This window comes from Lipotes vexillifer, unplaced genomic scaffold, assembly GCF_000442215.2.
Source record: "Lipotes vexillifer unplaced genomic scaffold, Lipotes_vexillifer_v1.1 scaffold1145, whole genome shotgun sequence".
Taxonomy (NCBI): Eukaryota; Metazoa; Chordata; class Mammalia; order Artiodactyla; family Lipotidae; genus Lipotes; species Lipotes vexillifer.
The window spans coordinates 548,417-576,014 of NW_006778097.1; the positions used below are offsets into that span (position 1 = coordinate 548,417).

At 54.9% G+C, this 27,598-nt stretch overlaps 1 protein-coding gene across 2 annotated transcripts in view; it reads left to right on the top strand.

The window, feature by feature from the left end:
- TNS1 (tensin 1) overlaps positions 1 to 27,598 on the top strand; it is a 231,048-nt gene that overhangs the window by 173,685 nt on the left and 29,765 nt on the right. For both annotated transcript variants that reach the window (XM_007451428.1, XM_007451429.1), the window contains 3 exons: positions 9,991 to 11,544; positions 23,316 to 23,512; positions 24,403 to 24,478. In XM_007451428.1, coding sequence (XP_007451490.1) covers positions 9,991 to 11,544; positions 23,316 to 23,512; positions 24,403 to 24,478 — 1,827 coding nt within the window. The remainder of the gene's footprint in view (positions 1 to 9,990; positions 11,545 to 23,315; positions 23,513 to 24,402; positions 24,479 to 27,598) is intronic.

The following is a 27,598-nucleotide window of genomic DNA, read 5'->3' on the forward strand; positions in this document are numbered from 1 at the left end:
GCCTGCGGTGCCCGACCTGTCTGTGAAAGGTCTGGGCATCAGCGTGGGGTGGCTGCGGAAGCGCTTAGGGGTGGCAGACTAACTGGGGCTCGGACAAGGAGGCACTAGGCCTCGAAACCACTACTGGCCTGGCTGCAAATCCTAGGCCATCTCCTACTGCCTGTGGGAGTTGGGTTGGGCATTCAATTGAAATGCAAATAAGAGATGGAATTTGGTGTCCTGCTGTCAGTTAGGGACTACTGGTACTTTTCAGGGCACACCAGGCTGATGGGGTCATTTGGGCAGCTCGTGTGGCTTCCAGCTGAGGGGGCTCCTTTGGATCTGGCTGCTTAGATGTGAGGGTAGACATCACCTACACTCCAAAAAGTTATCCTCTCCGCCATTCGTGATTGTCATGGGTGGGAATAAACTAAATACCAATAGCCAGTCACCTGGAGGCATCTCAGGTGGCCTGGCAGGTCAGTGTCCTGAGCCAGACACACGCTCGCCTTCCCAAAGTCAGGCCTCAAAAATGGTCAAGGTTCCTGGGTCAGAATCCAAAGCTTTGCACTGCAAATCTCACTTTGGGGCTCCCATCCCTCCCAGCATCCTGCATGTGTGATACCCCAGTGCCTCCATTTAGGTCCCATGGTCACCTCTGGGAGATATAGGAGCTTGTGGGGGTTTTCCCCCTTTTATAAGCCAAGGAAGTGTCCTGGCTCCTAGACTCTGCCCTGTGGCGGGTGTGTGCTGGGTGGCGAGAAGGGAGAGAGAGAGGAAAAAAAAGATTTCCACCTTATTGTTCAGCAGCTGGAAAATTGTTGTCATCTGTTCTGCCTTTCATTTGCTGAGAATGGGAAAAAAATGTGGAAAAATTTGGGGAAATAAATCTCAATACCCTCATAGGAGCTCTCACCCTTCCCTCTCCCTCTCCCTCACATCCCAGCCGCTTTTCTCCCACTTCTTCTCTGGGTCCTGGAGCCACAGTGGGTTTGGGACTGGGGCCGGGCCGGGGCAGTTCTGAGGCTGTGCTGGGCTGTGCTGGGCCTGGATGGGGCTGGGGCCATCGCTGGACTAGGATGGAGCTGGGGCCGGAGATGGGCTGGCCTGGCCACTTCTCACTCCATGTGGAGGGCTTGGGAAGCCACTGTGATGTCATTCAAGAGCTGCATAGCTACGGGATGATAAGTGAAGCCCTGGGGACCCAGCTGGCTGAAATTACAGACAGAGTTTTATCCCACTGGCTTCCTACAAGCCAGAGTGAGGCAGAGCAAGCCGAGCTGAGAGGGGGAGAGAGAGAGAGAGAGAGAGAGAGAGAGAGAGCGCGCGTGCGCGTGAGCGAGAGGGAGAGGGAGGGAGTGGTGTGTGTGTGTGTGTGTGTGTGTGTGTGTGTGTGTGCGCGCGCGCGCGCGCGCGCTCCAGAGCCACAGGCAGGGCAGGCAGGCGGCACTGGCTCCTCCCACCTCTGACAGTCCGAGGGAGCCCAAGTAGGACACAGACAGTGCTGGGAGCTGCAGCCATGGACGGATTATTTGAAACTTGAGGCACAAGGAGCAGAGATCAATTCAGAGCGCTTCTTTTCCTTCCCCTCGCTCTCTCTCTGTCCAGAGGGTAAGTGTCTGCCGGGCAACTGTCTCTCCCGTGTGTGTCCTCGTGTGGCTCTCCGCTGGATCCGGGGAGAGGGTGGAGGGTGGGTGTGTGTGTGTGTGTGTGTGTGTGTGTGCGCGCGCGCGCGCGCGCGCTCCAGAGCCACAGGCAGGGCAGGCAGGCGGCACTGGCTCCTCCCACCTCTGACAGTCCGAGGGAGCCCAAGTAGGACACAGACAGTGCTGGGAGCTGCAGCCATGGACGGATTATTTGAAACTTGAGGCACAAGGAGCAGAGATCAATTCAGAGCGCTTCTTTTCCTTCCCCTCGCTCTCTCTCTGTCCAGAGGGTAAGTGTCTGCCGGGCAACTGTCTCTCCCGTGTGTGTCCTCGTGTGGCTCTCCGCTGGATCCGGGGAGAGGGTGGAGGGTGGCTTCTGGGCCTGGGGGCTGGGGGCTGCCGTGGACCTGGACTGGGGAAGGGTGTGTGTCTGCGTGGGGCTGTGGCCCCTGGCGTTGCCTTTGGAGGCAGATGGGGCTGACCTGGCCACCTCCTTCCTGGACTCGCTGCTCTGGAATGTGTAAGAGCTGCCGCCTCGGGTCTGAGGGGTGGCTGCGTTGGAGGGGGGCAGTGGATCTGAGCGGCCTCACCCTTTGGGGTAGTGGTTCATGGCGGGAGAGAATGGGATTGGCAGAGGGCATGTGGCGGAGGCATGGACTCGCCCCTGAAACATTCCTGTTTATTCAGGACAGCACCCGCACCCCCAGTTCTGTGGTCTGAACTTTGTGGCACCCTCGGGGCTGACCATTCCCCCACTGGCCTCCTGTGGGCTCCCATTCATGGCTTTCTCCCAACTTTGACAGGGCTCTTGGCGGCTCGACTGTGCCCCTGGCCAGGAATCTCTGAGTGTCCAGGCGGGTGCCCTGGCCTGGCAAAGAAGGACATCGGTTATTGTGGGCTCAGGAGCTATTTTTACCATCCGGAGTGTGCCTGTGATATCTGCTGCCCGGATAGGCCGAGGGAGGGGACTGGGAGTGCCAGGCTCTGGTTATAGTGCCTGGCGTGGGAGCTGAAGTCCAGGCTGGAGTCAGGAGGCTGGTCTGCAAGTTCACGTTCACCCCACTGGCGTGGGCTGGCCCGTGACCGGGCAGGTCACTCACCCTCCAGGCCCTGGTCCCTTGGGTCTGAAAGAAAGGTCACCGTGAGGTTTTCTGTGCCTACTCCCCTCTCTCTGGAGGAATGCAAGTAAGATGGTATCTGTGTAAAGTGTGTGGGTCCTTCCTGAGGAGGCCCTGGGGACACATCTGTCATCATCACTTGACCCAGCCCCCCCCCCGTATCTTATATCATGAGGTTCTTGGTCTGCAGCCACAGCTGGAGAGTGCCCCCGCCCCCCAGGCTCCTCCAGCGTCTTCACCTTGAAGTGCCATTAGGGGGAAGAGCGCTGTACTTGGAAGCAGGGAGGCGAGTCTATAGCCCTCGAGCTGGGTGACCTCGGGGGTTTCCCGGAGCCTACAGAGCCTTATTGTCCTGTAAGATGAGGGGTGGGCAGTGGATTAACCGAGCCCTCAAGGCACGTCAGCTCCCCAAACCCCATGGCTTTTAAAAAGCTCTCACGGCTCAGCTGGTCCCGGGAGCCACAGGCAGGAGCTGCTGGTGGGAGGCGGCTCTGGTTTCCATTTCTGTTTGGATGGTGACTTTCTCCATCTTCTGAAATTCAGACGGGGGCTCCGTCTGGGCCCTGGGCTTAGTGCCTCCCTCCTTCTTTCTTGCCTCAGCAGATTGGCGGAGGCGGCCAGGTGTGGACCCTCCCTGGGTCCACAGAGGCAGATTTTGGGGTGACCCTGGTGAGGTCCCTTGTACAGGGGACAGAGCCACCTGTGTAAAGATTGACAGCAGCCCTGGGAAGAATCTTGTTCTCTTCTCTCTAGTATCTGAAAATGCAGTGGGTTCCCTCTGAGTGCTGCTAAACGAGAAGAAAGACAGGTGTCTGCCACACCGGGACTCATCCGTCCCTGCCCACAGGGCCCCGTGCTTGTCAGTGTGGCACCAGTGGACACTTCCCACTGTGAACCTGAGTCCCTGAGGTTGCACCTGTCACCTGCCCGCTTTGCCTCTCAGAGGCTGTATCTCCTCTCTGTGGTTCCCCTGCAGAGACTCAGTCTTCAACCCCTAATTCTGAAGCTCTTCAGAGCCCCCGAGGAAGCCCATTCCTATTTAGAGAAGTTCTAGAACTCTCTGTGAGCTGTGTTTCGAACAAAGGGCTGCCTCGGGCCCTGGCTGGCTGCGAGGGTTGCGCGGGGAGGTCAGCATGGGTGGAGTCTGGGACTGTCACAGATGGGCCACAGGAGGTCCCTCTGCCATTGCCTGGGTGTCTCAGGAGGACCCCCCAGGCCATGCTCGAGCCATGGGGCTGAGGTTCCCCACAGCTCTCTCCATCCTCCATCCCTCCTCACATACCTCCCCTGGGTGTCCGTCACCCCTCTGAAATTATGTGCAAAATTTGTATTTGGGCATTCTGGGGGGAATTCTTCAGATACCGCAGGGGGTCCTCGGCTAGGAGAGCGAATGTCCACTGGACTGGGCTGGAGTGTGGCTGAGGCGTCCTGTGGGGGATGCCATAGGGTGGGCTCTGGCTCAGCCAGTTTACAAGGACTTGCACGGGGCCCAGCCTGTGCTACCAACACCCCTCTTTCATGATATTTTGGCTGTGGTGTGTCTCTTCCCTCTGGGAGAAGCTCGAGGTCCACCTTGAGTCCCTGATTTTCCGCTTCTCTGGGTGGCAGTGGGAGCAGAGTATCTCAGTGGCTGACAGGACTATATAAAGCTTTATTTAATGTCATGCAAGAAGCCTGATGGAACATCTCACGTGTGCCAGGCCCTGCACTCTGTAGGGCCATCCTGTATAGCTGTGTGAGCTGCACATTGAATTCCAAGAGGCACCGTTGACATAGACCACATCGTGAATGGTACTCTCTGCGAACCAGGGACTAGAGGAGAGAGAGAAAGAGGTCAAGGCCTTCCTCAAGGAACTTAGTGGGGAAGACAAACGTGGTCAACAGTAGTGTCTGTCCAGTGGGTGACCAGTGTTACAGTCATGGGAACAGCGCAGTGGGAACAGGAAAAAGATTTATCTGAGTCTGGCGGACTGTAGGAAAGGGCTAAGGCCAAGGGAGGCTTCCCAGAGAGGTTCACACTGAGCCCGAAGGAGGAGGAAGAGGTTTGCCAAGGAGGTTAGGAGTTGCGGGAGCAGGGTGGGGAAGGGCCTTTCAGGAGCGGGAACAGTGTGTGCGAGGCACAGGGTGCGAAAGAGCATGTGAGTAGTATGAGTAGAGTGGGGCGTGTTTGGAGTATTGAGGACAGTGAAGGGGAGGCTTCAAAAGGCAGGTGGGGGCCAGATGATAAAAGGTCTGCATGGCCGGCAAGGGGAGAGGTTAGCATGCCTGTGGATGTGCCAGGCCTAGCTCAAGGTGCTTAGTGCCTGAATCCTGTCACTCAGCAAACCTGCAAGTAAGCATCTGAATCTTCACCTGATGGGCTCGGAGGCCAGGCTCCGCATGGTTAAGGAGGTTTAGTGGTTAACACAAGCTGAATTAGCCGTTAAGATGGGGGCCATCCTTCTGAGTGAGCTGGTGAGGGGGCGGGGAACTGCATCCCTCTGGCCTCCCTGGTACCCTTCCTCTGGCTTTCACACGTTGCTTCTCAGTAGCTGCCCCCCCGCCACCAGCCTCAGCCCACCTCCCCACCCCGTGGCTGGGGAAGAGGTTGTGGCTAAAGGGATAACACACCCAGAACTTGCTCTCCTGGCTGCGTCCTGGCCAAGCTTCACTGTTTGTCAAAGCTCACCTACCTGCCCGACACACGTGGTTTTTGATGCCTCATTCCCACGTTTAAGGAGCTGAGAGTCCCTCCTGGCTTGCTGGGGCCCTCGTCTGCCTCTAAACCGCTTGTGTCCAGGGTGGGCACCGTGCCTCTTCCTATTGGCACGGCATTGATTTTCCTCCATGTTGGTTGGTCATCACTGCTCCGGGTAATGTATTGTAATGAGCTGTTATTCTGCTGGACGTGGACCCAAAGGACTTTTTATCATGAAGGCCCCCATCTTGAAGACCTTAATAAATCATTCACTGTGCACAACAGGTCTGCTCTTGGACAGGGAGGGGTCTCTCGTCACTGAGTCACTTTCTTGCAGTCCACCAGGCTGGCACCCTTTACTTTTCCCGGTTGGCCTGTCTGTTCTGACACCTAAATAAGTGACATCTCCCCCACTTGACATTAGTGAGAGAGGCGGAGGTCCTTAACCTCAGGGCTCAAAACGCTGACCACCTGGGTCAGGGTTTCTCAAGATGTTACCCAGAAGCCCCTGAGAGCTAGTTAAAATGCTGATTCTTGGCCCTACCCTAGATCTATGCGTGAAAATCTTTGGAGATAGGGCCCTGGAATCTACAATTTTTTAACAATCCCCGGAGAAGATTCTTATGAACATCAAAATTAGACAGCAACTGCCCAAACCCTTTATCACTTTAGCATCCCATGTTTATTTCTTTTGTTCCTTTTGAAGTGTGTGGGATGGACACATCTTTCCTTTCCTGCGTACTGGCCTGTGCTGTGCTTCCAGCTACACCCGAACTTCCGCAGTTCATTTGAGGGAGCCTAGGGGGTAGGGAGTAGAGAGTAGGTCCACGTCCAAGTCAGCTGGGGATTTTCCTCAGAGCTTTCCAGAAGCATGACACGCACATCTGGATTACGGCCGCCGTGGAATAAGGGCCCCTTGCTGCAATCCAGCTCAGTGTTGAGGGTGGAGTCCAGGGCTTGGAGCAGCTGCTGGGAAGAGCCAGGCATAATCAGACAAAGCAAGCAGGGCCTTGAAGAGACTTCTCCACTTCCCTAGAGAAATGGGCAGCATGTCCAGGCTGGCCTGGGTTGGGGGCCTGGGAGCTCAGCCCCCTGGGCTGCCTATACCTTGTGTTTCCCCTTCTCAGCACCCAGAGCTCCATCCAGGCAGGTCCCTCCCTCTGTCCCCTGCTCCCTCCCACTGGGTGTCCACCTCCCTGTCATCTGAGATGTTTTTACCTGAACTGACTGGGCCCATAGAGGCTGCTGGGACTTCAAGATGGATCTGGTGGCCCCTTAAGAGCCTTGAAGCCATCTCCCCTCACCTCTCGAAGTCCCCTCTCCTCCTACGCCACTCTGTTTCACTCCTCTTTGCTCTGCCCGCCTCTCTCTTTTGCCCTTCCTGCCTTAATAGATTGAAACCGACATGGTGTTCCGGCTTCTTGCGGTCCTGGTGAATAGCTCTTAATGTGGACGTGGTTGATGGGGAGAAGGGGATGACGAGCGTGTTGTATGGCGTGAGGGATGTGGGCACTTTCCTTCACTCCTGATGGGAGCAGCAGGTGTTCGTGCCCCTCAGGTGCACTGGGATTTCAGCAGAGCCCTCACAGGGGCTGACAGACCTAGGAGGGGCCTGGGTGTCCTCAGTTTCTCCTCTTGATTGGAAAAGGAAGATGACCCAATGCAGGTGTAGCACAGCCTGGAGCATGCTGCCAGCACTGGGCATCAGGAACAGCCGGCCCCTTCTTTGAGATCAGCAACAGGCATTTCCACCTGTACTTGGCAAATGGGATTTAATTAAACAGTTTGCACTTCTTAGATTTTCTTACTAAGCCTTAGTTGCCTGGCAGTTATTTTCCTGATGTTGTTCCGGCGAACAGTAGCCCATGTCGGGGTAAATGCCGTCGTGGCAGAATAAGTTTAATATTGGCATATTTTCAAAGGCAGTGAAGGGTAGGGCGTGGCCAGAGGGCCAAGGTATCAGACAGGCTCCGGACGCGCAGGCCCAGCGGCCACGGCTCACGGGCCCAGCCGCTCCGCCGCACGTGGGATCCTCCCGGACCGGGGCACGAACCTGCGTCCCCTGCATCGGCAGGCGGACTCTCAACCACTGCGCCACCAGGGAAGCCCGGAAGATGCTTTCTTATCTCTCTTGCCAACAGCTTTTCTTTTGTGAACCCTAGTGAGGTGCTGGAGTGGGTTTGCTTTCTCCTAGGAGGGAATACCCTCGGGTCTGCTCTGGCTCGCACCCAGTGGTTCTCATTGCCTTCTGAGTATAAATGGGAGGCCATTGGACACTCCACCCTTTGCCTTGCTCCTCCTCGCTGCTTCCCAGCCTATGTGCGCATGGGCCTGGGAGATGAGGGGCTTCAGGGCATGGAGGAGATCCCAGGCCCGGGAGAAATACTGTGTCATCTCATGGTGTGGGCTGGAGAGTAGGGCCAGGGCCTAGGAATGGGCCAGCAGCTTTCTGGGTACAGTGAGAAGGAAAGACAGCCACTAAGTGGTGTGAGGGGCCCATCCTCACGGGAACCACCCTCCAAAATCTGAATGGATGAGAGCCTTCTGTCTGCAATACTTTTCTCCTCTGGAAACAGCCAGTCAGAGTCTTTTTTGTGTGTGTATAACATGGAACCCAGTTCTTTGGAAGGACACAGCATGAGGGGCAGCTTCTCATCTACATTTCGGCCCCTTTAGGGATGATGCCATGTGAGTTGGGAGAGGCAGCATGTGTATACCTGCATCTTAGTGGCCTTTTGGGGTCCCGGAACAAGGGGCAGGTTTTCGGAGAATCAGACCTTTCTCAGCCAAAACGCTTTTCCAGTTCAGACCAGCGCCATCCCTGTGAACCCTGGGCTGCGGCAACACTCTGGCCCCGTGTCACTTGGGGCCTGCTGCTGGCTGAGACCCCAAAGCCCCAGGGAAAACTGGGGGCAGAGAGATGGTTCTGGAGAGTTAAGTGAATGGACAGAGCCTCCAGACCCCAGGGGGGGTGTGTGGACGGTGTGCCTTGTCGGGCATGTCGGTGCTAGTGCTTGGGTGACGTCATTTGGTTGGCCTGTGGTTTGTGTGTGTGTATGTTGATCAGGATGTTCCTGTTTTGCGGTTGTCTGATCACTTGTTTTTGGCTGTGGACTTCTGTATGAGTGTTTATTTTTAGAGGCTGCCACTTCTGGCCTGAGGGCTGATCCTTGGGCATGGTAGGAGCTTGTATTTTCTGAAATGTTTGTGGCTTTAAATTTCAGTATTTATTTTGGGGTATTGCTACTTTCTATGTGTTTATTCTGTGGGGGTGTGTGTGTGTGATATGACAGTGTAGAATGATAAAAAATTGTGTGGTCTTTGAAGTTCTGCTTTAGCTTTGATTTTAATTTAGTTTTTAAAAAAATTTTAAATTAGTTCTGATTTAAAATCCCAGCTTTACCAAGTACTATGTGTCTGCAAATAAATGGTTTCATGTCTCAGTTTCTCCGTCTTTAAAATAGGCATAACAACCCTGACTCACAGGATTAGAAATAACGTATGTGTAAACGTAGCAAAGTGTTCCCTGAATGTTAGCTGTTAACATTAGTATTTGTGTATTTGTATCCACACCTGCTCTTTCTGACCGCCGTGCTGGGGCTGTCTGGTGTACTCCATGAGTGCATGTGTCTGGGTGTTTTTGATTTGGGTGATTTCTGGTGGGAGTGTGTGTCTCTGGATGTCTTTTGGTTTTCTGTGTGTGAGTGTGTGTGTGATTGTTGGTGTCTGGGCTGGAGTTTGGGAGGGGGCTTTTTTTCTTGCCAGTTGGGGGCCTGCCTTGGAGGGGGAGGAAGGGAGGGGTGTGTGTGTGTGTGTGTGTGTGTGTGTGTGTGTGTGTGTGTGTGTGTGTGTGTGTGTGTGTGTGTGTGTGTGTGTGTGTGTGTCAAGGCTGGAAGCTGGACTGCTGACTGTACGGGGTGTGAAATCACTGAGTTCCTCTGGGCAGGGAAGTTCTTCGTTCCTGAGTCAGCCCTTTGGCCTCTAGCCACCCAGCGCTCACTTTTTCCTTTCAGAGAAAGTATTGCTCACGGGGTCCCCAGAGCATCTCAGACAAAATGGCTCAGGGGGCACCTCTCCCTACTGAAAGCCTCTCCTTTTGTGTCCTCAATCCCTAAGATGCTCCCTCCACCCTTGGACCCTGAAGCTCCTTTCCAGAACCTCCACGGGCCCTGGCATTCAGAGGGGAACTGTGCCCTCTTTAACACCGGGCCTGCCACCTTTGCTGGACCCCATCTTGGCCCAACACCCCAGGTCCTTGGGAAGCGAGTGCAGTGCCACATCCAGGCTTTGGACTGGGGCATCTTGCCCCCAGGACCCCGGCCCAACCTTGGACTTCACTGCCTGGCCCTGACCCTGGGTGCAGGGGAGGGCTCTGCTCAGAAGCTCGGGGAAAGAGCCCTTTTGTCCTGTTGCCCTTCTGCCACCTTGGCTGTATCTCGGGGTGCTGAGAGGATTCCCTTTGGGGATCCAGGGAAGGGAAGCTTTCAGCTGCTTTCCTCGGGAGAATAGAAGATGTCCCGCCTCCCACTGACATCTACTGTCTGTCTCCCCTCTGGTCCCTCTCTTGTAGAGGTTGTGGGCCACACGCAGGGACCCCTGGATGGGAGCCTGTACGCCAAGGTAAAGAAAAAGGACTCCCTGCACGGGAGCACCGGGGCCGTCGACGCCACGCGGCCCGCTCTGTCGGCTACCCCCAACCACGTGGAGCACACCCTCTCCGTGAGCAGCGACTCGGGCAACTCCACGGCCTCCACCAAGACAGACAAGACCGATGAGCCTGCCCCCAGCCCCTCCACTGCCCCTGCTTCCCTGAGTCCCGAGGAGAAGCGTGAGCTGGACCGCCTGCTCAGTGGCTTTGGCTTGGAGCGAGAGAAGCAAGGCACCATGTACCACATGCAACATCTCCGGTCCCGCCTGGCGGGGGGCCCTGCTGCGCCCTCCTCCGGCCGCCATGTCGTCCCGGCCCAGGTTCACGTCAATGGCAGGGCCTTGGCATCTGAGCGGGAGACAGACATCCTGGATGATGAGCTGCCCAACCAGGATGGGCACAGCGTGGGCAGCATGGGCACACTGTCCTCCCTGGATGGGGTCACTAACACCAGTGAGGGGGGCTACCCGGAGGCCCTGTCTCCACTGACCAACGGTCTGGACAAGCCCTACCCCGTGGAACCTATAGTCAATGGCGGGGGATACCCCTATGAGTCTGCCAGCCGGGCAGTGCCTGCCCAAGCTGGCCACCCTGCCCCCATGCGACCCTCCTACTCTGCACAGGAGAGTTTAGCTGGCTACCAGCGGGAGGGGCCCCACCCAGCCTGGCCACAGTCAATGACCACCTCCCACTATGGCCATGACCCCAGCGGTATGTTCCGCTCTCAGTCCTTTCCGGAAACCAAGCCCCAGCTGCCCCCAGCTCCAGCCCGGGGGGGGAGCAGCCGGGAGGCTGTGCAGAGGGGCCTGAATTCCTGGCAGCCTCACCCACCTCCTCGCCAGCAGGAAAGAGCCCACTTGGAGAGCCTCGGGCTCAGCAGGCCCAGTCCCCAGCCATTGGCAGAGCCCCCCATGCCTGGCCTCCCCGAGTTCCCGCGGGCGGCCTCCCAGCAGGAGATCGAGCAGTCCATCGAAGCCCTCAATATGCTGATGCTGGATCTGGAGCCAGCCACGGCGGCCGCCCCACTGCACAAGTCCCAGAGTGTCCCTGGGGCCTGGCCCGGCGCTTCCCCGCTCTCCTCCCAGCCCCTCTCTGGCTCTTCCTCCCAGTCCCATCCACTGACCCAGTCCAGATCTGGCTACATCCCCAGTGGGCATTCCTTGGGCACCCCTGAGCCTGCTCCCCGGGCCTCCCTGGAGTCTGTCCCTCCTGGCAGGCCTTACTCACCTTATGATTATCAGCCGTGTCTAACGGGGCCCAACCAGAGTTACCGTCCAAAGAGCCCAGCCGCCTCCTCCTCGTCTGCCTTCCTTCCAAACACCCAGAGCTCTCTGGGGCCTCAGCTGCCCCCAGTCTCTCTCCCTGGCCTCACCACTCAGCCTCAGCTTCCACCGAAGGAGGTGACTTCAGACCCATCTCGAACTCCAGAGGAGGAGCCATTGAACCTGGAGGGGCTTGTGGCCCACCGGGTAGCAGGTAAGAGCCTCAGGGGCCGTGAGTTCTGGGTATCCCCTCCTTATTCCCTGCACACCTTCCCTCTCTGGTCTTGGCTGGTTTTGCTGCAGCAAGGTGCAGGCCCAGCCATCACGCCTTAGCGGGTGCTGCTTTGGCCTGGGGAAGAGGCTGTCAGGAGCCCACATGACAGCCATCCCTTCCTGCATTCATTGCCTGTTAGGCTCCAAGCCGGGCACTGAGGTTCAAAGATCAGGAATTTTCGGTCTAGTGAGGGAGCAGGTACACAGACAGATAATTCTAACAGAGAGCAATGTGTACTACAACAGAAGTGGGGACCAAAGCCCCAGAGCCTGGGAAAGCAAGGTTTCCCACCTAGGGCAATCAGGGAAAGCTTACTGGAGGTGGTGACTCCAGGGCTGGAGGACAAATTTTCTAGGCAGAGAGGAGATGCTCTCTGCAGCTGCCTGCAGTGGAGAAGGCCTGGAGGAGGCTGGAGGGAGGCCTCTGTGGACTCCAGTTCCCTTTTGAGCCCTCCCAGAGGCACAGCAATGCCTGAGAGGGTGTCCTGAAGCCCTTGCGCTCCATCTGAGTGTTCAACCCTGGTGCTTCCTTTCAGGATATTTCTCTGTTTCTGGGGAGGCCAAGGTCCATCTTCTTGTTCAGCTGTCCTGCTAGTCCTTGCTTTAGGACCAGCTCTGTATGGGAAGCAGGCACTGAGAAGCAGAGCCCCATTTCCTATCAGAGAATGGACTTATTCTCCAGAGAGAGGAGACAGAGTGGGGCAACCAGATGAGCCTACTGGGGAGATAAAGGCAAGGAGTGGCAGAGTGTCCAGGGCCATGTTGGGAGGGGCAGGAAGGGTTCCCTTCCTTCCCTCTGGCCTAAGCCTGTGACCATTCCATGGGGGCAGCCAAACTGGGCGGGAAATCCCATGAGTTGGTTTTATCGTGGAGGTGAAGCCCAGACCAGGGTGGACCAGAGCCTGGGGCGAGGGGGACCTTGTGCCAAGCCCCTCAGCTGACAGGGTGGTGGGTAGTCAGGGAGCAGAAGGGGAGCCTGGGCAACTGACTCTGCCTTCTGTCCCTTTTCCTAAATTTAGGGGAAGCTGAGTCACCATGCCAGCTACCGGGAGGAAGGGAGACGCCATCCCTGAGGATGGGTGGTGGGTTTAGGGAAGTAGCTGGGGCCGGGCCAGTTGGCTGTTAGGTTTGAGTCCAGGACCTGGTGTGGTGGCATGGCCTCCCTGCTCCTGTACTTCAGAGCAGAGCACAGCCCCCAGTTCAACTACTGGTAACTTGAAATTGGCCGTAATGGCAGTATTCACACTATGGAAGTTGGCAATCAAGGACTTAACCTGCCCTGGAGAGCTGGTCTAGCAGCACATCGTTGTCTTTACCCAAGAGTCAAAGCATAAGATGGGTAGCTCTATAACCCGAGGGGTGAAATGCTCCAATCATTGTCTTTACCCAAGAGTCAAAGCATAAGATGGGTAGCTCTATAACCCAAGGGGTGAAATGCTCCATGGGGATCCCCGTGGGGCTGGTGTCTTCTACTTTTGTCCACATCTGGGCCCATGAGATAAGGAGTACCTGGCTTGTCAGCAGAAACCATTTTCCTCCTGGTATTGTTGAAGGGAGAGGAATGGGCCCTCTCAATATTTTACAGAGTTGGGGTGGTGGCCTGAGGAATAGTGACACTCTAGTCTAATGATGGGCAGGATCCAAGGGGCTTTTCTCTGGGGGAGCAGGATGAGTTTCCTCCTTTTCACAGAACCCTCTGTATAGCTCTCCCAGAGCTTGCTCAGAAGGAAGCCATACTTTAATGGCCCTGGAAGGATGTCCGTCTTGTAGTGGCTCTCCCCTCATCCTTTTCTCTCCTACCAGTTTCTGAGGTCTTGCTTCTCAACCTCCATATCCTGTAGCTGCTCAGGTTTTGGCTGCCAAGAAGTCATATGGAGGGAGGGATATTGTTGGCACAGTATCTGTGTCCTCCAACCCTGCTGTCATCTCCTCCACCAACTGTGAGTGACTCAGTCAGGAGAAGGGATAAGATGTGTAGAGGGGACAGTTATATTTGGTCTCCAGGGCTACAGAGGACCTCTTGGGTCCATGCCCTGTCACGAACAGTATTTCTTATGTCAGCAGGTCCTGCTTGCACAACTTCTGCAGTAGCCCTATCTGCAGTGCTTGTGTAGACAAAGATGCACTGGCAGGATTAATTTGTAGAACAGTCTAGGAGCCAAGGGATAGACTTTCAGCACTGCCTTTTTCTTCTCATTTTACATTCTTCTGCAAGAAGCCGGAATGTAAGCTTCAACATGAGTAACCTCAGATCTAAGGGAGAACCTCCATATGGTCATCAGTATGATCTGGTTTCTCCTGGCCTTTCTCCCTCAAGTCTGCTCTTTCTTCCTTGGCTGTCAACTGAGGCTGTCATACCTCAGTTCTCTGTCCTTGGTTCATCCCACTTTGGTCCAACTACTCCTTATGTCTTATTTCAGCTTAGCGCTCAGAGTATGTAGGGTTAGTTTTCTTAACTTGACGAAGGGTAGGTACTGTAGCACATGTCACACTTTCTTGTGAAACATTAGAATTAGAAGCATTCCCATTACACCAGGGACAAAATAAAGATGCCTGTTATCACCACTATCATTTAACATTGTACTGGATATCCCAGCCAGTGCAATAAGACAAGAAAAGGAAATAAGAGTCATAGTTGTTGAGTCCAATCAAGTTATCTTATGATCCTGATTCTGTGACTGTACTGATCTCAGGTGTCTCTAGAGGTAGAGATTTCAATGCATATTGGAAATCAGAAGATGATCTTATCCTTAAGGAGTCTAGAGTTTAGAAAGGGGAAAAAGAACTGGAACTTTAACACAAAGTTATTTGTAATAAGAGAGGTATGAAGAAAGTTCTGTGGGAATGAAGAAAAAGGAAAGCTCACTATCAGCTGGAGAGATTGGGGAGGCTCTTTGTTGAGTGTGGGTTTTATAGCGCCTTGGAAGATGGGTAGGACTTTGAAAATGGGTGAGGTCATTGGAGAGAGAGGGCTCATAATGAAGATAGGAAAACTTAAGGCACGTTTGAAGAATAGAGTGGATTGAGAGCATATAGGCTGTGTGAGAGAGAGTCAAGAAAGGTAGCCTGGGGCCTGCATCTGTTTGGTTGTAATACCAGACTAAGGAGCTTGAATCTTAGCTAGTGGCAGTGTAGGAAGCCATTACTGTGTTTAGGAGAGGATGCCATGATCAGGGCTGTAGTTTAGGGAGATGTATCTGGTGGGTCTGGGCAGAAGGGATACAAAAAGGGAGAGACTTTGAGCTGGGAGATGCTAGGAGCTTATTAGCTAACCTAGGTGATGGGGGCTGAGTTAGGGTGCTGGCCATGGAAATGAAAAAGAAGAGATGGGTGCCAAGGATGCTGTGGTGGGATGAGAACTGATGCATTTACAAGTTGATTGGAGGTAGTAGGTGAAGAAGAGGGAGACATCAAAGATAATTCTGAGGCTCCATGAATAGAAACAGAATGATGGTTCCATTAATATGCCAGAAGTTAGCAGGAGGAGCAGGTCTGGTGTAAGATGAAGGCCTCAGTGTTAGATATGTTGAATTTGAGTGACAGTGGAGCCTCCAGGTAGAGATGTATGGAAGGCAATCAGACATCCAGAATTGGAGCTCAAAAGAGTGGAAAGAGCTATAGATTTGGGAGTCATCCTCACAAAGGTAAAGGTTAAAGCTTTGGGCATGAATGAGATCTCTATATGTCAGAGGGCATGGAGAGAAAAGAACTTAGAATGAAATGGCCACGAGGGAATGGAGGTCATACAGGGGACTAAGAACAAATGTTCAGGACAGAGAGAGGACACTAAGACAGTGGGTCATCACAGAAGTCAGAATAGTAAAGGGTTTCCAGGAGGAGGGGTGGGAGGTTAGCAATATCACTGTGGAGAGATCGTGACGAGAAGGACTCAGGAAAATTCACTGGGCTTTTGCCAATTAGGTGGCCCCAGTGATTTTCAAAGGCATATTTTCAATAGAGTGGTGGTGACAGAAACCAGACAGGGATTGAGGAGTGAGAGATGAGAGGGTGCAGACAGCATATCAACCATTCTTTTGAGTGGCTTTGTGATAAAAGGGAAGAGGGTGGTAGCTAAAGAGGGTAGCAAGATACTGAGAACTTCTTTCTGTGAATATAGGAGCCATGAGAATGTTTGTAGAGGGGGAGGAGAGAGAGGTTGAATATGGAGGGAAGAGGGAGAAGAAAAGATAGAAGAGAAAGAAATTGATAGAATAGGTCTCTAAGGAGGTAAGAGGAGTTAGGCTTAGGAACCCAGGTGGATAATTTAGGCTCAGCCAGGAGGTGAGGTACCTCTTCGTGAAATAAGAATAGAGGATGGATACAGATATAGGGAGATATTGGTGTCAAGCCTTGGGAGCTTGAATTGAGAACCCAATTTTTATATTTCATCATGGAAATAGGAGATGAGATCAAGGCCCATTCCATCATTCGTTCAATGTGTGCTCTTAATCTATGCTACATACTAGCCTAGGTTCTAGAAAAATGGTGGTAAACAAAAGAGATAAAGATCCTTTTTTTAAGAGGTGGAAATGGACAATAAACAAATAAGCAAATACACATATAATATGTCAGATGGGTGATAAGTGCCATAGAGATAAAATAAAGCAGTGAAATGCCAATGCGGGGTGAAGGGTTGCGGCGGGGGGTGGTTGGATGGTCAGGGAAAAGGCTTCCTTGGGCAGGGAGGGAATGTGCCAGATGGACTAGCAAGTGCAAAGGTCCTGAGGCGGGAGTGTGCCTGATATGGGGAAAGTAGGGGGCCCGAAATCAGAGAGGGAATGAGAATGGGGACCAGCTTTCTGTGGGCCTTGTAGGTGATCATAAGACCTCTGGCTTATACTCTGCATGGTGTGAGAAGCCTTAGGAAGGATTTGGGCAGAGGAGTGACATCATCTGACTTGTTCTAAAAACATCAGTGTGGCCAGGATGGAAGGAGGGAGACCAGTTAGGAGGCTGGTGCTTTTGATCAGGATGGTATCTGGAGATGGTGAGACATGCTCAGATTGCAGATGTATTTTGGAGGTGTCGCCATCAAGATTTACAGAGAGACTAGACATGGGATGTGAGAGAAGGAAAAGTCAAGGTTTCTGGCCTGAGCACCTAAAGGATGGAGTTGCTCTTTATTGAGATGGAGAAGAATGTGGGAAGAGGAGGCTTAGAGGTGATATCAGAAGTGTGATTTTGGCCACATTAGATTTGAGGTGCTCATGAAATGTCCAAGACAGTTGGATGTATGAGTCAGGAGTTTATGAGGGAGAGATTGGAGCTTAGAAATGTGGGAGTTGTCAGTATATGATGTCATGTGAAGTAAGGCACTGCATGATATCACCTAGGGGGTTGAGCACAGATAGAGAAGGATTGAGTTCTGGAGCCTTGAACATTTAGCAATTTGAGACATGAGGAGGAAACAGCAAAGAAACTGGTACGGAGCAGCTTTTGAAGTGGAGGAAACTCAAAGGCTGTGGTTCTCTGGAAGCCAGGAAGGGGTGATATTGGCCACTGCATGGCCCCTGTAGTGTGAGATGGATTGGAGTCAGCTGGGGGGAATAAAAGGACCTCACAGGTCCTTACAGTGCATCCAGCAGGCTCATCTTAAGGACTTTTCGGTGGTACCCAGCAGTTTGGGGCAGGAGTAGAAAATCCTAAGTGGCTCCCATGGAAGAGGGTTACTAAGAGGGGTGTGATGGAGGAATGAAGGGCTGAGGGATGCCCCGATGCTCAGGAAGATGACCCTCGGGCTCAGACTGGCAGGGTCACTGCCGAACCCAGGAAGAAGCAGATGACCGTGAGAGGAGAAAGGTCCTGGGATGAGGTCGTGCTGACCGTGAGGGCTGGTGAGGTATGGGGCCACAGGATTGAAATCTCCTGGTCCCAGGCTGGCACCTTCCTGCTCCACGCTGGGGTTGGAAAAGAGAGAGGTGGGTGGCGTCCTGCTGGACAGCAGAAAGTCCACCTGCCCTTTGGAGAAGCGAGACCCTAGATCCACCCTCTCATCTTGTCTGACACCCTGCCCGCCTCCCTCCAGCCTGTGGCCAGAACCCAGACTCAGAACACTGACTAACCTTGATTTTCTCTTTGTTTTTGTTTTGTTTCGTCTTGTTAAATGCCTTGTCCCTGGCTTTCTTCGTGTGTCCCGTGTCCATCTGTCCCCTGTGCCGTGGGCGTGGTGCCTTCCTTGCCTGGTGTCCTGCCCCCCCGGCCCCCCCTCCCTGCTTGCCTCCCCGCTGCCGGCTCCCCGGGGTGGGGGTGGGGGAGCAGCGTACAACGCCAGGCTGCGGGGCACTGGGCAGAGTGTCGGCTCCAGGCACCCTCCTCTCCACCGGCTCCGATCTTCCTCTCTCTCTGGTTGGTTCCTCTCCCCGCTTCCCGCTTTATGACTTACCTGAGCTCCTCCGCTCCTTTCTTTCCCCTTCCTCCTTCATGTGCTGTTCCTCCAGAGTTTTGCCCACTTTCTTCTACTTCCTCATTTCCCATTTCCTCCTCACTTCCCTTCCTCTCCCTCTTCTGTTCTCTCCGTCTCTTTCTTCTCTTTGCCCCCCACCTCTTTTCTCACTGCCCCCTTATTCCTCCTGCCTCCACGCTCTCTGCATGAGTGAGTGCTCCCACTTCTGCATGGGCACGGCCTGATGCTTCCAGCCTTGGCCTTCCCTGCTGGGAACAGGGTCCAGGGTGACTAGATGAACTTTCAGCCTCCCCGTGGGCACACAGGCCTTTGCAACAAGGGTGCTCAGTGAGGGTTTGGGACAGCCCGGCTCCCCGGCTACCTTGGCCAGATCACTTGGGCTGCCCGGCCAGAGCCTCAGCAGGAGCCAGGCTGAGCTCTGCATGGACCAGCAGGCACAAGACGCAGAGTGGTGCCCTGCCACCTGCTGCTCTGTCCATTCTGGAGTACAGCACTCCCTGGGGACAGGGCACCCCCTCTGACCTCATCCTGAATCTCTGATCCTAGGACCCATGGCCAAGGGTCAGAAGCCCTGGGTGTGGTCCTGGCTTTTCCTGTGACCTCCTCTGTGACACTCCTGGGCAAGTCTCTGAATTGCTCAGAGCTCTGTCTCCCAGTGTGGCAAATGGAGGATCGTAGCCTTGCCACGTGCCTTTTGCATGGTGGCTTGATGCGCCCCAACATGGTGGACCCTCCATCAAGAGTCACGTTGCTCTGTTAGAGGGTGATGTCATCCACTAGCGTCTCCCACCAGCTCTTGGACACACAACCCCTAGACTTTTAGCTCTGGGGAGGGAATCACCTCATCCTTTCTCTGCTCCTTGGAGCCCAGAGGCCCAGGTCAGGGAGAAGACGATGTGCTCCTGTGACCTGTGACACTCCTGGGCAAGTCTCTGAATTGCTCAGAGCTCTGTCTCCCAGTGTGGCAAATGGAGGATCGTAGCCTTGCCACGTGCCTTTTGCATGGTGGCTTGATGCGCCCCAACATGGTGGACCCTCCATCAAGAGTCACGTTGCTCTGTTAGAGGGTGATGTCATCCACTAGCGTCTCCCACCAGCTCTTGGACACACAACCCCTAGACTTTTAGCTCTGGGGAGGGAATCACCTCATCCTTTCTCTGCTCCTTGGAGCCCAGAGGCCCAGGTCAGGGAGAAGACGATGTGCTCAGGCTTACCCCAGGCCGTGGCCTTGAGCAGTTCTGGCAAAAGGCTTGGGGGTGGGGTGGGGTGGGAGCTGATGACTCCCAGTGGCAATATCTGGTGCTCTCACGGCCCCTCCTTCTCCCAGTCCATGGATAATGGGGAGATGGTTCTAGCAGAACGCCTCCTGTCGCCCTCCTCTCCTGTCCCTCCACCTTTTCTCGGCCCAGTGGTGGGGAGTGCAGTGTTCGGTGGGGCCTGGGGGTTTGGGCAGTTCTGGGGGTTCCTGAGGGGAGCTGGCATGGCTTGCCCTGGGGCTGCTAGTGTGGTTGCCGTGTGGCTTTCTGGTGCCCTGGCCCAGCAGGTGGCCTCCCGGATCCCCTCCCTTCTGGAGCCCCAGGCAAGCAGTCGGACACCCAGCCCCGCCACCTGGAGCTGAGGAATCCAGTTTTTTGGAAATTGGAAGGCTGGAAAGAAGAGCTGGGTCTGTCGGGGTGGAAGCGGCCAGTCCTGGGGTGGGTAGGGGAGGCATGTGATGAAGCCTGACACCAGGGCGTATGTCCATGGAACTCGGGGGTGGTGGGCAGCCATGCTCCATCTATTAACCAGGTGTATTGATGTGTGTTAGGGCTATAGCCCCTAGAATTGCCCGTGTGTGTGTGTGTGTGTGTGTGTGTGTGTGTGTGTGTGTGTGAGTGAGATGAAGGGGATTCACAACCTCAGTTCCAGCCCACTTTAGGGGAGCCTTGGAGCCAGCTGTTCCCCTGAGCACAATACCATCCTGGGGAGCAGAGTGAGGACCCCAGGAGATGGGGCTGCTCCGGCCCCTTGCTCTTCAGGTCTGATGGTCAATGTGGAGGCCCCGGGCTGAGGTGACCACTGTCCTCCAGGAGGAGGGGAAGGTCCGATGCCCACAGTGTGTGAGCAGCCCTTGGAGGATGACAAAGGGCTTCTGGATGTAGCGCGCTATTATCCCAAAGGCCACTCCTTGTGCTGCCGGGGCTGGAAGGCTGGACTCACCAGCTTTCCTGGGAGGATCTTCCAGAGTCCCTTGCCTGCCTCTCTTTCCCCCTTTCTTTATGAGCTTCCCCTGGCCCCCGTTCTCCTGCTGGGGAAGGGCTGAGCGTGGAGGTTCTGAGGGTGACTGTGACCCACCACTGTTCCTGCCGGGCTAAGGCTGCATGCGCCCACACGTGTCTGTACGTGTGTGTGTACGCGTGTGCCTCTGTGTGTGCAGGGAGCGGGGCACGTAGACGGAGGCCCTGAGAGCGGGGGCCGGGGCCAGGAGACCAAGAAAGTCCTGGGGTCGGGGGTGGAGGAGGGGAGGAGGCCGGTGGGGAGTGCGGGCCTATTTTTATTATCCGTCAGCCACTGGGACATGAGGGAGTGGTGTTCTCTCTCTGACACTGGCTGTCAGCTTGTGTCCAGACGTCCCAGCTTAGCTGAGGAACAATGGGGCTCTCTTCTCTCCCCTCTGCCATGGCCCGTCTCCCCTCCCGTAGAGAGAGACAAGAGAGAGGGAACATGGCTCTCCAGGCGCTCCGGGGCAGATCTGGGACTGCCAAGGCGGACAACAGTGGGACACTGTGTTCAAACAATGTGAGAGGCCCAGGCTGGCCACTGGGGCCGTGGGCGCTCTGCGGGAGAGGGGCTGTCCCTGTGGGAGTGCTATGCCGGGTCTTCCCTCTTCTGCAGAGGGAGGCTCTGCCCTGCAGGGCCCTAGCTCTTTGGACAGCAACCTGTCCATCCCCCCTGCCTCTGGACAGAGCCGGTCCCACTCCAGTGGTGGTGGAGAGGCGGCTTGGAGAGGGTGTGATTGCCCTCAGGTGTCTGACCGCCTTGCGCCAGGTCTCGCATCCTCCAAAGCCCGGAAGCCCCTCCAACGGTCCCGCCTCTTCTCTGGGCCGCTGCAGCCCTCTGCATCCCCAGAATGTGGGGGATGTTCTGGGTGCATCGGGGAGAATGTTCTCTGTCCCTCTGGGAGACTTAGGGCCTCGAATTGAAACAGACCCTATTTTCAAGGGCAGATATCGGATCCCCAAACGGGGAAACTGGCCACCCCTTGCAGAGGCACGGGGGACCTGCCAGAAAGAGGCTGCAGGTCTGGGCCAGCCGGAACTGAGAGCAGCCGTAATGCGTTTCTTTTAACCTTGGGGCTGAAGTTGGTTCCAAACCCCAAGGGCCTTTCCCAAATGGGCCTCGTTTGTCACGATTATTATTAGAAAATCAATGGCTACGTCTCTTTCTCTCTAATGTTTTTGCCAGGAGTGGAACCAGCAGCGGCTTTGGACCAAGCTGCCCCGGAGGCCTGAGGGGGAAGGGGGCTCGGTGGTGGGGGGAGCATGGCCAAGGACAGGGCCGGTCGGGGTGCAGGCTGCTTCTCTGAGGGCTGGCAGCCTGGGATTGCTGTAGGGTCTCGGCTGCTGCCCCACCCTTTAGAGCCGGGCCCCGTCTTTCATCCGTGTTGACGCTCATAGCAGCCCCTGGTTAGGACTCTGCGACCCCCATTTTTCTGTTCTGAAAATAAAGGTCCTTCGAGGCAAGGGGTTTATTTGCTTTAAGTAAAGCAGTTGTGAGTCTGGTTTACTGTCTTTAGCCAGGGCTCTTTTTTCCTCGGTTGAGATGGTAGGCAGCTTGCCTCTGATTAACGAAGAGCCCGAAGTGGAGCCTCAGAACATCCCCACCCCCCCGAATAAAGAGCCCCGCCCCACCCAGCTACCTTCTGCGTTTACATGTGCTCTCCAGACGGGGCTCCTAATTATGAGATAATATGAGTGCATGACTTGGAGTGATGGTGTGAGTGTGTGAGAGTATGTGTCCATCCCTAGACTTGGCAGCCGGCAGCCTGCTCTTCATGACAAGTAGGGAGGCTTCCCGGCCTGTGCTTGTCATGGCAGCCTTAGTGGCTGCTCCAGGCTGGAGCTGAAGGGCCCCCAGGGCCATGCAGACCCCACTGTGGAGGGTAGATGGTGATTCAGTCTGAATGAGGGTGATTTCTGATTGGCTGAGCTGGTGTGTTCCTGGGGCCAGCTGTGTGTGTGTGTGCGTGTGCGTGTGTGTGTGTGTGTTGTGTGCCACGAGGCAGTTGGTCTGCCCACAAGTGCTGGCCTGAGGCTGCTGTGGCCAGGGTCTCACAAGACCCTTGATAAGTCCCAGCACCTCTCCTCACCTGCCCCCTTGGGTGGTGGTGAAAGTAGGGCTGGGAATTTCCTCCCGCAGGATAATGAGGGCAAGGGGCCCGCCCTCAGGCTGGGTCTTGGCCTCTGGGCCCCAGGGAATAAGTTCTCTAGGATTCTGGAGCCAGCTCAGTGAGGCAATGGGTTTCGTGTGGCAGCCCAGCTATGGGAGGAGGGAGTGGGAAGGGAGGAGGGTGAGATTAACAACATCCCCAGGCCTGCGGAATGGAAGGGAAGTGCACAGAAGCAGATGGGGCACATGGCTTCAGGCTGTTTGCCTGCTGCTCTGCTGGGAGAGGCAGGCTGGAACCTGGGCCATCTTTGGGGCAAGAGAAGGGTGGAGAGATAAGGGGCCAGCATAAGGGAAGTGGGAAGGAGCTTTCAGAGGTGCACTGGATGAGGGTTGGGCCATCCCAGAGAAGGCCAGCAGTATTCCGGGGGCCAGCTGGGGCTGGGGACACTGTGGCAAGACGTAGTCATTTCTTGGTTTCTTCTCGGGAGCGCCATCTGCAAGGTGATGCATCATTCGTTCTTCCCAGGAGTCTTCCCCACGGGCCTGGTGTTGCTTGTCGGTTGATGCAGTTGCCTTGGAGACTGATTCTCCTCCCTCCACCTTCCCTCTTTGGCCTGGAAGCTCTGGCCCTCTGCCTCCGGGGCTTGGAGGAAGTTGACATCTGTTTCTTGTATCAGTCCTTTGTGCTCTGGGCCCCAACCCTGTGCAGAGTGGAGATTCTTGGTGAAGGCCAGCCAATCTAAGCCGATCCCCCACCCTGCAGAGAAACCGGGGTGTGGGCAGAGGGAGGCTGATGGGAGGATGCGCTGAGGGGAGACAAGCCCAGCTCCAGCTGGGCCCCCTGGGCTAAGATGCACTGCCTTCTCTGGGGGAATTAGGCCCGATGGGTCCTCTCCCCCACATTATGCTCAGTGCCCTCTGTGCCCTGCCATTCCTCCCAGGGGTGCAAGCTCGGGAGAAGCAGCCTGCAGAGCCCCCAGCACCTCTCCGGAGGCGGGCGGCCAGCGATGGGCAGTATGAGAACCAGTCGCCAGAACCTGCATCCCCCCGTAGTCCTGGGGTTCGCTCCCCTGTCCAGTGCGTCTCCCCAGAGCTGGCTCTCACCATCGCTCTCAATCCTGGAGGGCGGCCCAAAGAGGTGAGTCCTGGGGCCACAGAGGGTAGCGGAGCCCACCTGAACTATTGAGGAACTTGATGGTTAACTGGGCAGCAATGAACTGTCAGTAAACTCAGTAATTGTTCCTCCCTGCATCCTCAGCCTAGGTCTCCTCTCAGGCCTGTGGAATCTGGAGCCCATTTCCTTCCCTAAATAGCTTTTATGCCCCTACTTTTTCCATGAACACTGAGACTGAGGTTCCCTTCTTGATTCCTACAGGGCACCCCTTAGCAGGGTGGTAAGGATCCTGGGTATGATGTAGGTGACCACAGTCTCTAAACTCCAAGCCAGATCCTAGAGACTGACTTTGTTTTTGAGCCCTTTCTAGACGTATGGTTTTCTTGGGAGATCAAATTTCAAGGTCAGATTGTATTTCTGAGACGATCAGTAGTTTGCGGAAGAGCATAACAATCACCAGGGAATCTACTAAAAATGTAGATCCCCCAAGTCCCCCTCCAGAGATTCTAGCCTAGTAGACCTGGGATGGGACCCAAGAATCTGCATTTTAAACATGCACCCTGGAAGATTCTGATGTGAGTGGCCCATATTTGATAAAATCCAGGTTAACAAGTCATTCTGGATATAAATGGCGTTTGGACATCTTTTCTCTCTCGCCTTCAGTCCCCTGCCCCCCAACGCCTTCTCTTTGGGCCTGTTGTGAAATGTTCCCAAGGCAGGTGCTGCTGGACCATGGCCTTGCAAATAGCCGCTTTCTATTCTCTTGGCTGCAAGGAGTTGTTGGGCTCACGGATGGCGCGGATCTCCCTTTGACCTCTGTGTTTACCAGGGGAGGGCGGTGGTCAGGCTGGTTAACTGGGAACTCCTCCTCCTCAGTGTCACAGCCACTGTTTTCCTCCCTTTTTCTTCTGCAGCCCCATCTGCACAGCTACAAGGAGGCCTTTGAGGAGATGGAGAGAACCTCCCCGACCAGCCCACCGTCCAGTGGGGGTAAGAACTGCCTTCCCTGGGTCCCCTCTGGCCTGTGTAAGCACCCAGGTTTGGGGGTGCAGGCAAAGTTGGGAGGGGCCAGAACCTGCCGCTTCCCATCCCTATGGCTCATTTTACTTCACCTTCCCTCCCCCGCTTCTATTCTTTTCTGCCGTCCACGCTCACACGTCTGAGGATGCAGCAGCCGCAGTCCTGGGATCCGGACTGACCTACTGTGGGGGTCCCTGGACTCCCACATTATGGAGTTTGCTGAGAGTCTTCGCATCCTATGTGCAAAACATCCCCCATCCTAAAGGGACTCTGTGCCTTGCTGGTGTGTCTCTGAGACACCCCTTGACCTTCTTGCTTCTGACCTCCATTTTTGTCTGCATCCAGGCACCTCTTCCACTTCAGGCAACCTGTTTAGGTTCCACCGAGGAAAGAAAGGCTCAGAACCCTCAGGCTGACCGTATCCCCATCTCATTCATCTCTTGGCTTCCAGACAGGAGCCTTTAGTCTGTATCCCTCTGATGCTCTCATAGGAGAGGCAAATCCCTGAAGGGCAGAGACATTTTTACCCAAAGAGAAGACCTGGATGAGCCCAGGAGAGGGGCAGTGTTCCTTTTAGTGGTAGAAGAGACATGAGGAGGAGCTGGAGGAGGCCTGGGAAAGCAGTGATGGAAAGCAGTACCAGGCTGTGAAGGAATCAGGGTCCCTGTGAGAGGCCTGGGTCGGCAGAGGTAGAGAGGCTGGCGATGCTCCAGGATCAGATTGGGCGGGCCCTGCCCAGGCTATTCATTTGTCCCGCTGAGAGGGGAGGAGGGTGAGGACAGGGGAGTTGGAGCTGGCCATGCGTTCTCCTGGTGGTCGGCTGTCCCGCAGAGGGGAGGAATGTGACATTAGTACCTGGCCCCTGTGCCAACAGAACTCGTGTTGGCTACCATCTTGGACACGCAGCAGGCTGAAGCTATGAGTGGATGCCATGGCTGTCCCTAGAGCAGGGCTGTCCAGTGGAAAAATAACATGAGCTATGTTTGCACTGGAGAATTTACTAATAGCTCTATTAAAGAACATACAGGAAACTGGAGAAATTAATTGTAATGATTTTTAAATTTAACTCAAAATATCCAAAGTATTATAATTTCAATAGGTAAATCAAAATAAAAATATTAATGAGATATCTTACAGTCTTTTAAAATAAAATCTAAAAATAGGCTGGTGAAATTAATTTTAATAATAGATTTTATTTAACCCCAAGGATCTAAAATATCATTTCAACATGTAATCAGTATAAAGAGATATTTCACATTCTTGTTTCATACAAGTTTGAAATCACTTACAACTTTGTTTAGACTGGCCACACCGCCGGTGCTCCATAGTCCCGTGTGGCTCCTACCATATTGGACAGTGCAAGCCCAGGGCAATCTGCTCAAGATAGCTCTGTGCCTTTTATGACTCGTGGAATGTCTCTCCCTGGTCTTAACCCCCCACCTTCACACCTGCTCCAATTCCCTGTGGGTCCAAATAGCCAGGATCCTGGCCAGCACCCTGTTTGGGATGAAGCCACCTGGGCTGGGCTAGAGTTGGGTTCTGCCACATGTTTCTGTTCGCATTCTTCTCTCCCGTCCCCTTCTCCCCTTGGCCAACCCCGGGAGAGCCCCGAGCAGGGAGGATAAGTTAGAGGTTTCCTCCACGCCCAGAGGCGGAGAAATGCGAGGAATTCCTCTCTCAGGAAGCCAAGCCTTGCCTGGCTTCAGGGCCACCCACTTGTCTGCCTCAGATGGGCCAGATGCCTGGGGACTGAGGACAGGAGTGATTAGGGAGTTGGAGGTGCTGAGGGGAGCCTAGAGAAACCTCCCACCGCCTCTGTCCCCTTGTCCCCTTCACCTCTTTTCACTGGTCCACCTGTGCCTCTGCTGCACCCGCTGGGCAAACACATGCAAACTTGTGGGCTGGAGAGGCTTCGTGGTCATTCCACGGACAGTGGTCTCTGAGGCTGGGCTCATTCTTCCATAATTAATCACATTCAAAGTTGCAGGATATCTCTGTGCGTGTGTGTGTGTGTGTGTGTGTGTGTGTGTGTGTGTGTGTGTGTGTGTAATGAGAGAAAGAGGGATACACAGGAGCATGCAGGCCTAGACCTATGCCATGGCTAGGTGTTTGTGTCTGTACATATTTGTCCCCTCTGCTGTATCTGTCTGTTGGGCATCTCAGGGTTAGGGTGGAGCATAGGGGTGGGCCACCCATCTGGACTCTTGCCATGCCTCTCTATTCCCACAGACACCTATGTACACACCGGCATGTGCACACATAAGTTATTTAAATTGCTTTCATTGAGAGATTATATTTTGGGGGGTTAGTTTCCTACAGGTCTCACTGTCTTTGGGGAGAGGGAGGAGGTGCCAGGGAGGGTCCTGGAGCTGCTGTGTGCGGCCTGGGCACCCAAGGGGCACAGCTAGTCTGGTGAGGCCATCGGTGTGGGGCAGTCAGTCTTGGGCTCTGGCGCACCTGTGCGGCTGCATGTCCTCAGCAGCTATGGCCTCTGCAGGGTCCCGAGAGCTGCGGCCCGAGACACAGAGCTCATTTCTTTATTTCTCCTCAGAGGTGTGTTAGGAGACGTGGCAGCTGCCGCTGAGAAATCTCGTGACTGGGCATAGCAACCGCCCTGCAGCTCAGCTCGGAGTCCGGCCACGTCCTTGGCTAATGGGAGAAAGCTTGACCGCCCTTTCTGACCTTGTGTGTCATGTGACACTTCCAACCCAGACGGGCGGCTTGGGAGGGAACTGGGGCTCCTGCGGGGTGGTGGTGCTCTTGGCCAAGGACTGTAGAGATGGGGCTTCTCCCGCTTCCAAACACTGAGGTTTGGCGGTCAAGAGAGCCCCCTGCTGAGGAATTCTTTCTTTGTGGGGCTTGCAAGAGACCTGTTTGGCTGGGGGCCAAAGACCTGTGGCCGAGGGCGAGCCTGGGGACTCAGGGCTGGTTCTGCTGGTGGTCCCTTCTCCTCCTTCTGTCCTTTACCTGTTGTGCTGTCTTGACACTCCATTTTCTTTAAGTCCATCTGCCTGTGTGCGTGTGCGTGTGTGTGTGTGTGTCTGTGTGTATGTTTGTGCGTGCCTGTTTGTTTGGGGGCGGGTAGGGAAA